Source organism: Elephantulus edwardii, unplaced genomic scaffold (genome assembly GCF_000299155.1).
Source record: "Elephantulus edwardii isolate Elephantulus edwardi_28Jun2011 unplaced genomic scaffold, EleEdw1.0 scaffold00008, whole genome shotgun sequence".
Lineage (NCBI taxonomy): Eukaryota > Metazoa > Chordata > Mammalia > Macroscelidea > Macroscelididae > Elephantulus > Elephantulus edwardii.
The window spans coordinates 14,024,618-14,035,560 of NW_006399758.1; the positions used below are offsets into that span (position 1 = coordinate 14,024,618).

General features: G+C 38.5%; 1 protein-coding gene across 1 annotated transcript in view; it reads right to left on the reverse strand.

Annotated features, from left to right (window-relative positions):
- Positions 1 to 10,943, reverse strand: part of LACTB2 (lactamase, beta 2) — a 56,289-nt gene that overhangs the window by 16,204 nt on the left and 29,142 nt on the right. Inside the window, exon 3 of the mRNA XM_006880452.1 lies at positions 4,487 to 4,613. Coding sequence (XP_006880514.1) covers positions 4,487 to 4,613 — 127 coding nt within the window. The remainder of the gene's footprint in view (positions 1 to 4,486; positions 4,614 to 10,943) is intronic.

A 10,943-nucleotide genomic window follows, 5' to 3' on the forward strand; every position in this document is an offset into this window, starting at 1 on the left:
GACTGCCCAGAGAATAAACAGGTCTGACCTGGAGAGGGTGAAACCAAGTTGTTCTTTGGAGGCAATGGTTTTGAAGATCTATCTTACATACTTTGAGCATAGTGTCAGGAAAGAGCAGTCCTTGGAGAATGACACCCTGTTTGGAAGCACAGGAGAGGAAGCTCCTGGATGAGATGGATTGCCACAGAGCCTGGGGTAATAGGAGCAGGTGAGTCTGAGACGGTGACATTAGCTCAGGATAGAGCAGGGTTCACAGTACTGTGTAACATGTTTCCATGAGTTGCAGTCAACTCAACAGCACGTAAAAATAACAAGATCATAAAAAACCCCTAGTAAAATAATCTCCTCAGACGATGAAATAACATTTGGTAAAATTCAACTTTTGAATAATAATATTTAAGAAACAGAAATTACTATAATTTAGAGGGCTTTCTCTTTAGCAAAAAAATATAAAGATCAATTGAATCTTTAGTATCAAATGTTGAAACTATAAAAATCTTTTATTGGTTAAAAAAATACAGGATTGGACATGAGTGTAATGGAAGTAACTCTATTTGAAAAGCCACCATCTGACATTAAAAATTACTATTTTTCTATGGTTTTAAATTGTCATTTTCTATTTTGAGCAATTACATATTATTAATGTGATAATTTGTTGTTGTTATGTGCCATCAAGTTGCCTGAGACTCTTAGCAACCTTATGTACAACAGTCCTACACCCTGCTCTGTCCCTTGCCAATTTTATTGTCTCTGACACACCCACCTCCATTACCCCAGTCACTGAGTCAATCCATCTCAGTGAGAGTCTTCTACCTTTGCTGTCCCTCCACCCTCCCAAGCATGACGTCTCTCTCCAAGGACTAGTTTGCTTCTTTTTCTGGTAGTTCATGATAGTTCAATATTCTTTGCCAGCACCACTATTCAAAAAGGCTTTAATTCTTCTTCAGTCTTCCTTATTCATTATCCAACTTGCAGATGCAAATAAAACAAGAGAAAAAGGCTACGGCGTTGGTTAGGTGAACTTTAGCCTTTAAACTGACATCCTTGCTCTACTGCACTTTAAAGAGGTCGTTGAGAGCAGATTTTCTCAATGTAATATGCCTTTTAACTTCTTGACTGCTGCTACTGTGGATATAGATTACGGATTCAATAAAATGAACCCTCTTAACAATTTCAATCTTTTCTTCATCTATCATGATGCTTTATTGGTGCAGCTTCATCTATCATGCTTTACTAGTGCAAGCCATGAGGCTTTATTTTCATGATGTGGAGGTTTTATCTATATTGAAAGCTATAGTCTTTGATTTTCTTCAATATGTGCTTCAAGTTCTTCATTTTTTGGCAAACAATGTTGTGCAATCTGCATAATGTAGGTATGTAATAATTATACTTTAAAAGTATGTCTGCTTTCCTTAATTTTTTATGTTGTTTTACCTTCCAGTTTTTTAATTTTTCTGTTGTTGAGAACTTATGTAGCAAAACAAAATCATTCAACATTTTCCACATAGACCATTTAGTGACAGAGTCTTCAGGCTGTGCAACCATTTTCATCCTCCTTTTCTCAGATGTTCTTTCTCTATTAGCATAAACTTCTAAGGTTTCAACCTTATGTTTCAAGGGTTTTTTTGGTCAATTTTATTCCATTAAAAGAGCATAATGCTAAAGGCACAGTTTAAAAAAACCAAAAAACAACTTAAACTAAACAACTGCTTGGCTTTAAGAACACTCTAGGACTAAAAAATAGTCTAAGTTTTAAAGATTATCTCAGGACAATAATATCAGATGTTCACCCAGCACACCTGGCTACAGTAAGTCGATAGGCCATGAAAATTTAAGTTCTGTTCTTCATTTCTTCTGTATTGATTAAGATTCTCCAGTAGAATCTTTAACTGAAATAGTCATAAATGGTAGTTGAGTATCATCCAATTCTTCTGGTCTCATGGCAAAAACAGATGGCTGTTCATGGAAGCAATCAGCCATACATTCCATGTTTTTTCCTTTTCTGGCTCTCTTTCTTCCTCTGTTGTTTCAGGTGAGTAGAGATCAACTGTTGTGTTCTGGATGGCTGCTTGTAGGCTTTTAAGATCCCAGACGCTATGCAATAAACTAGGAAGTGGAACATGTTATTAAGCCAATTATCTGGAATGTCTCATGAAACCATGACCCCTAAACATTCAAAACAGGAAACCAAATGCCCAGATTTCTGGTTATACATAAGGAGCCTCAGCAATAGCTTTTCCCCATGTCCCCCAAGCTGGGGGTGGAGGTGGGTAGGTTATTGTTAGAAATGCACTTATTTATGGTTTTTTTTTGAGGGTAAACAGTAATGAGGTTTATTAGAAAGTTACATTCCCAAAGGGAGAGCCCTTCCTCCTTGAAAGCAGATAAGGAGAAAAGGCCTACAAAAGCATTTATTGTGTAACTTCTTCCAGGTGCAAAGCTTACTGATAGCAATTGGCAGTGTAATCCTTAATCAATATGATTTTCCATTATCATTAAACCCTAGTTATTGCCATGTGCTGTTTAAAGTACCATTAAGGCTGGTAACCATTAATAAATCTTGGTCTCTATTTGTCTTTTCATATAAGTGAGATCATATAGTATTTATGCTTCTGTGACTGACTTAAGTCATTCAGCATTATGTGTTTCATATCCATCACTGTAGCTTGCATCAAGGCTTTATTTTTCCTACTGGCTGAGTATTTCATTGTATGTAAGCACATTTTTTTATCCACTCATATTTTGACAAGGGAGCTTCAGTGGATTGTTGTTATGTGTTCTTGAGTCACCTGCGACTCATAGCGACCCTATGTACAACAGCCCTAAACCCTGCTCTATCCTGTGCCAACATCACTGTCTCTAACACACCTACCCCGATTACACCAGTCACTGAATCAATCCACCTCATAGAGGGTCTTCCCCTCCTGCGCTGTCCCTCCACTCTCTCAAGCATGACTAAAGTATGTCAGATGACGTTTGAGAATCCTTGTCTACAAGGAGCAGCATGGTTTAACCCTATCTAGGAAGAACCTTTTTGTTTTCTTAGCAGTCCATGGTATATTCAATACTCTTCTCCAGCACCACAGCTCAAAGGCATCAATTCTCCTTCTGTCCTCCCTAGTCATTGTTCAGCTCTCTGATATATAGCAAGGGACTGCAAAGATCATGGTCTGTATCAGGTGCACCTTAGTCTCTAGAGTGACACCATTGCTCTTCAGTACCTTGGAAAGGTCCCTAACAGCAGACTTCTGATAGCAATATGTCTTTTAATGTCCTAGCTGCTGGTGCTAAGAATGTTGACTGTGGAGCCAAGCAAACTAAAGCTGTGAACAGTCTCAATCTCTTCCCCATCCATCCTGATGCTGCCAACTGGCCTAGTGGTGAGAATCTTTGTTTTCTTGTTATTGAGTCTCAATCCATATTAAAGGCTGCAATCCTTGACCTTCTGCAGCAAGTGCTTCAGGTCCTCCTTAGTTTGAGCAAGCAGGGTTGTGTTATCTGCATAATGCAGATTATTGATGAATCTTCCTCCAGTCCTGATGCCACACTTCTCCTCATACAGCCCAGCCTCCCAGATAATCTGTTCTGCATACAGGTTGAAAAGGTATGGAGATAGGAGAGACAGGACACACCCCTGGCGTACACCCTTCCCAACTGTGAACCATGCAGTGTTCCCTTGTTCTGTTCTGACGACTGCCTCCTGGTCTAAGTATAGGTTTCACATAAGTATGATCAAGCATTCTGGGATTCCCATTCTTTTCAGAGTCAGTTACAGTTTGTTGTGATCCACAAATGTCTTTGCATAATCAATGAAACACAGATAAGCATTCCTTTGGTACTCCATGCTTTCAGCCATGATCCAGCTAACATTAGTTACTATATCCCTAGTGCCATGACCCCTTCTAAACCCAGTCTGTACTTCTGGCAGTTCTCTGATGTGCAGTCCTAGTCATTTTTGGATAATCTTCAGCAGAATCTCGCTTGCAAGTGATATCGATGAATTGTGCTTTTAACTCAAAGGTATGCATTTCAAATTCATTAGCTCCTTCAGAGGAAAACAGATGGGCAGTCTCCTTCCAGGCAACTGACTGCCTCTGAAAACCTGTTGGAGGGGTCAGCTGGGGATTGATTCTGACTGGATAGTACACAACAACATCATCTGTTGATGAGGATTTAGGTTGTCTCCACCTTTTGACTATTGAGAATAGGATTGTAATGAACACTTATGTACAAGGCTCTGTGTGTACATCTAAAATGTTTTAAATAGATTCTTACTCTTAACAGAATGTCTTAAAAAGCAAAAATCAATTTTCCCCTTTTTCCCAACTAATTAATTTTATTATTACCTCAGAATAAACAATGTTATATTTTTTTGTATCCTTCCTCACATATTCTTCACATATTGAGCAAATATGCAAGATATTTCCCCCTTTATGTAACAGACACATATAGTCCCTTATCCCTTAGTTAAAGGATGTTTATTTACCTTAAAGTGGCTCCCTCAGTCTCAATCAAATCTCCATCTTTTAGGTAAACATAGTGCTGTTCTCCATTTCCTATAATTTCTTCCTTGTGAGGATTACGTGGAAGTTTTTTAATGCAGTATGTGGTGTCTAGAGATAAAACATGTAAATATATTGTCACACTTTGAATTCAGCTCTTTTAAAATATTTTTACTGGTTGGCATATGTTCATATACATTGTACTTCATGTACACACTGTGTTTCGTTTATGTACAGTGAAAAATAAATGTATTTTACATAATTCCTATTCATTTATTCCTGTTATTTCCCCATATTTTTTAAGTCCTCACTGAATCTTTTTTATTCTTCATCTGCCCACTAATTCCTGTTACCAAAGTGTTAGCCATCCTTCCCTCTTTATACATTTATACACATTGTACTCAGTCATCCTATTTTCATAACATATTCTGGCTGATATTGTGCTCATGTGAAACTTATACCCCAATAGGCTGCTGTGTAAACAGAGCATAGGAACACTGTACAGTTTAAAATTAGGAGGGGATTGTCAGGGTTGTATTCTCTCTCCATACCTATTCAATATGTATGCTGAGCAAATTATTCAAGAAGCTGGACTCTATGAAGAGGAATGTGGCATCAGGAATGGAGGAAGATTCATCAATAACCTGTGTTATGCAGATGACACAACCTTGCTTGCTCAAAGTGAGGAGGACTTGAAGCACTTGTTGCAGAGGATCAAGGAATGCAATCTTCCATATGGATTGAATCTCAATGTCAAGAAAATAAAGATTCTTACCTTTTGACCGACAGGCAACATTATGGTGGATTGAGAAGAGACTGAAACTGTCAACAACTTTATCTTACTTGGAGCCATAAGTAACATCCTTAGTACCAGCAGTCAGGAAATGAGGAGAAACAAGCACTGGGAAAGTCTGCAGTCAGGGACCTCTCCAAATTACTGAAGAGTAATGATGTCTGTATGAGGACTAAGGTGCATGGGATTCAGGCCATAGTCTTTCTGATCACTTGCTATGCATCTGAGAGCTTGACAATGAATAAGAATGACACAAGAATTGATGCCTTTGAGCTATGGTGTTGGAGAAGAGCACTGTAATATCCCATGTACAGCCAAGAGAATGAACAAATATGTCTTGGAGAAGGTGCAGCCAGAGTGCTCTTTGGAAGTAAGAATGATAAGGCCTTGCCTTGCATGCCTGGGGGTATGTTGCTAGGAGGGGCATTTCCTTGGAGAGAGACATGATGCTAGGAAGGGTGGAAGGAGAATCAGCAAAGGAGAGGAAGACCCTCAACCATATGGATTGACACCGTAACTGTTACAATGGCCTCTTATGTGTGAGGATGGTGCAGGATAGGTTCAGATTTTTTGTTCATAAGGTCGTTATCAGTTGTACTTGACTCAACAGCACCTAACAACAATCTTATTTTTAAAATAATGATCGTAATGCAGTATTTGTGCTTATGAGACTGAGTTTACTCAGCATAATGCTCTCTAGACTCTCCCAAGTTATATAGTATTTTTCAAAATCATTGCTCCTTACTACTGTGTAGTATTCAATGGTATGAATGTACACCAATTTCTCAATCCATGTGTTTGCTAAAGGACATTTGTTTCCATTTTCTTATTACTGAGAATAACACTACTATGAATGCAGGTGTACATAATTCCATTTGGGTCTCAGTTCTCTTTTCCTTGTTGTATATTCCTAGCAGTAGAACAACTGGATCATATGGGATTTCTAGGTTCAGCTTTTTTAGGAATTGCCAAACTGTCCTCCAGAGTGGCTGTACTCTTTTACAATCCCAGTAGTAGTGCATGAGAGTTCCAACCTCTCCATATCCTCTCCAACATGTACTGCTTGCTTTGTTAACATGTACTATTAAACTTACTACTGCTACAAGGATGAGATACTATCTCACTGTTGTTTTGATTTGCATCTCTCTGATTGCCAGTAATTTTGAACATGTATCTACTGGCCATCTAAATGTTTATGTTGTTAAGCAAATGTTTATTGTTAAAAATGGCTTTCCTAGTCACTGACTTTGAAATGTGAATGAATGGGAATACGTGAATAAGGTGTGTTAGCCTATCCACAGAAAACTGGCTTGTCTTACCACCAATTTGAGCAGTTTCAGCAGAAGACTTGGGGACTCTCATTACTAGCAAAGAAGCAGGAGAGAATTCAGCCCTTCAGGGCCAGATTTTGAGCCACACTCCTTAAAGAGCAGCAGGAGCAGACAACTCAGAGAACCAGAGACCTGGCATGAGACAGAGTTGACCTTGGAACTGCTACCCTATGGAACCAGAGCTAAGAATCTTTGCCCAAGTTTTCTGGAAGACTAGGAAGGAGAACCATGATTGGCAGGACAAAGAGTTCTGTAACACTGTAACGTAGTTGTGAGACTGAGGGGACTGTGAGCAAGCTTTGGAATCTGTCCTCACTGAGAAACTGTATCCTATTGCCCCTTTCCTAATAAACCTAGTAAATACTAAGTATGATTCTGTGTGCTCTGGGCACTACTGCAATGATTTTTGACCCAGTGGAATAGTAACTATTCACGTTCCTTTACTGTCATAGGATTTTCAGAGGCCTGTTATTTAAGAAATAGATGGCCAATCCTGCTTCCTAGTCTGTCTTAATCTGGGAGCTCTACTTAAACCTGTCTACCATGGGTAACCCTTTTGGCATTTGTTACACTAGTAGCATAGCTTTCAGTATTACAGAAACCCACAAGTTATCTCAGTACAGCAAACTGACAATCAAGTGCTGTACCACTTGTCGGAAAGCCATTGGGTTGGCAAAGGAGAGGAAGACCTTAACCAGGTGGAGTAACACAGTGACTGCTGCAATGGGCTCTAGTGCGTTGGGAAGTGTGAGGTTGGCATGGGAAAGGACAGGGTTCAGATCTGTTGTTCACAGGGTTGCTATGGGTCATACTTTACTCAACAGTACCTAACAATAACAATAGAATAGTAGGACCAGTGTTGTAATTAGTATAAAGAAGTGCAGGAGCATGGGGGATATGTGTGAACTCATGGGAATTGGTTTTGTGCTGTGAATAATGATGATGATGATGATGATGATGATGGGGAAGTTCCCCTTATGGACTTCCACACATGTGGTCATTTTCCTTTTACAATCTTTCTTTGTAAAGAGTCTTTCACCCATTTTTAAAATTTTTATTGGGTTATCAGCTGTCTTCTTGTAGAAGCCCTGTAGTATCCTATAGTTACTGCACTCCTGTCTGAAATGTGATTGTCAAGTATTTTTCCTCTGTAAGCTTTCTTTAGAAACTTTTGATGCACACAGTGACTTGATTTTTAGAAGGTCCCATTTGTCAAATTCATACTCTCCTGGTTGTGCATTTCTGGCTACATTTGCAAGCCTTTTTATGGCACAGGGTAAGTCTTTTAAGTTTGGTCTCATTTTGTCTCGTAATCCTTATGCCTTTGGGTTTCAATCCTAGGTCTCTGATTCACCTTGAGTTGATTTTTGTGTATGGTGTGGGATGTGGATCCTTTTTCACAGGATAGATAAATATTCAGGTAGATGTTCGGTTTTGTCAGCACCATTTATTGAAGAGTTTGTCATCTGCCCATGTAAAAGGCTTTGTTTCCTTGTCAAACATCAACTGACCGTAGGTAGATAGGTTAACTTCTGGGTTCTCAATTCTATTCCATAGGTCTATGTGTCTGTCATTGTGCCAACAGTATGCTGTATTGGTTACTACAGCTGTGTGGTAGGTTTTTTTTTTTTTTCCCCATATCAGAGGGTGTATGCCCTCCACTTTTTAATTTTTCATTACAACTTTGCTTACTTAAGGCCTCTTTCCAAATAAACCTGTCAATTGCCTTTTTATCTCTTTGAAAAATTAGTTTGGTACCTGAATTGGAATTGTGTTGAACATGTACATTTCTTTGGTAGGTTTGTCATTTTCACAAATTTGGGCCTTACCCACAAACAGGAACAATTTTTCCTTTCAGTTAAGTCTCTTATTGTTTCTTGTAGTAGTGTTTTGTAGTTTTTCTTATAAAGGTCTTTTGTGTTTCCTGTTGCTCTTTGCTGTCAAGTTGGAAATGACCCATAGCGGTGGGTTTTCAGAGGCAGTTAATCAGATAGGTGGAGACTGCTCATCCTTCTCTCCCATGAAGAAGCTTGTGGATTCTAACCATGGGCCTTTGAAATGTCAGTGCAGCTTCTTACCACTAGGCCAGCAAAGTCTCTAGTTAGGTTTATTCCCAAGCATTTAATCTTGTGGTTGGCTTTTGTACATGGAATTGCTTTCCTAGTTTTCTCTCTATGCTTTGTTACTGTGGAGAAATCCTACTTATTTCTGTATATTGAGCTGCTATCTTACTAAATTGGTCTAGCTGTTGTTGTTGATTGCCATCGAGTTGAGCACAACTCATAGGGAGCCTATGAACAAAAAGCTAGAAGCTTTCCTAGTAATTATCAACATTTATCAAGGTTCATAGATTTTTCAGAGGCATGTTGTTTAGGAATTGGATGCCACTTGTAGGATTAATATTTTTTTGTTGTTGCTGTTGAGTATCTGAGATTTTCTGTGTATACTGTCCCATCATCCAACTGTTTGCCAATTTGGATGCCTTATTTCCTTCCAGTACAAGAATGAATAGGAACAGTGGTAATGGGCATCCCTATCTGGTTGCTGTTTGTAGGGGGAATACCTTTAACCTTTCTCCATTGGGAATGTTGTTGGCTTTTGGCTTTGTGTATATACTTATCACTATGTTGAGGAAATTCCCTTCTAGTCCTATTTTGTTCAGTGTTGACTAGAAGGGATGTTGGATTTTGTCAAAGGCATTTTCTGCATTAATTAATAGTATCGTGTGGTTCTTGTTCTTTGCTCTGTTAATGTGAAGAACTACGTTGTTTTTCTTATGTTGAACAATCTTTGTATACCTGTTATGAATCCCACTTGGTAATGATGAATTCTTTTTTTGATATATTGTTGGATTCTATTGGCCAGGATTTGGTTAAGAGGTTTTTGTTTTGTTTTTAAATGTAGTTTTTATTTTACACGGATTAATTTACAAAGTTTGAATATACTGTTTTTCATACAAGAGTCTTCCCATTTCCTTCACCTCCCCCATTTAATTGTGCAACCCTATGATTAACGCCCCAGCCCTCGACCTATCCTCACTCCTCCTTGGATCTTCAGGCCCATTCTATGGTAATGGTTTTATACAGTATTTATCCTCGTTGAACCATTCTTGCATAACTGTTATAAATCTCACTTGGTCATGGTGAATTAGTTTTTTTAATGTGCTTTTGGATTCTACTGGCTAGGATTTTGTTTAGGATTTTTGCATCTATATTCATGAGAGATACTGGTCTGCAGTTTTCTTTCCTGGTAATATCTTTGTGTGGTTTTGGTATTAAGATTATACTTGTTTCACAGAATGACTCTGCGAGTGTTTCTTCTTTTTCAATTTTTTGAAATACGTTATGTAGAACTGGTGATAGTTCCTCTCTGAATGTCTGGTAGAACTCAGCTGTGAAGCCATCTGGTCCCGGACTTTTCTTTTGGGGAAATCTTTTTATGACCATTTAAATGTCTTCTTTTGTGATGTGTCTGTTCAAGTGTTCTCTATCTTGTCAATCCTTGACAATCTGTGTAGGGCATGAGTTTCAAGCAATTTGTCTATTTCCTTCAGGTTGTTGAATTTATCAGAGTATAGCTTTTCATAGTATTCTGATATTATCAATTTAATTTCATCTGATTCTGTTGTGACGTCACCTCTTCCATGTCTTAATTGAGTTATTTGTCTTCCCTTTTTTTTTCTTTTGTTAAGGTTGTCAGTTTTTCAATTTTTTGACTCTCTTGAAAAGCCAGCTCCTGTTCTTATTGATTGATGGTTTCAATTATTTTTCTGTTTTCTACCTCACTGATTTCAGCACTTGCCCTGATAATTTCTTTTCCTCTAGAGGCTGTAGGATTAGATTGTTCCTTTTCTATTCGATGAGGGTGTTGAGTTAGATCACTGATTTTCCTTCTTTCTTCCTTTCTTTTTTATGTGTGTGTCTACTGCTATGAACTACCTCCTGAGGACTGCCTTAGCTGTATCCCAGAAGTTTTGGTATATTGTGTTTTCATTTTCATTTGTTTCAAGGAACTTTATTTCATTCTGTCTCCATACCTTTTCAATCTGTATGCAGAACAGATCATCGGAGATGCTGGACTGTACGAGGAAGAATGTGGCATCAGGATTGGTAGAAGAGTCATCAACAACTTGTGTTATGCAGATGTCATAACCCTGCTTGCAGAAACTGAGGAGGGCCTGAAGCCCTTGCTATAAGAGGTCAAGGACTACAGCCTTCAATATGGATTGAAGCTCAACATCAAGAAACCAGAGATTCTCACCACTGGGCCAATTGGCAGCATCAGTATGGATGGTGAAGAGATTGAAATAGTTAACAG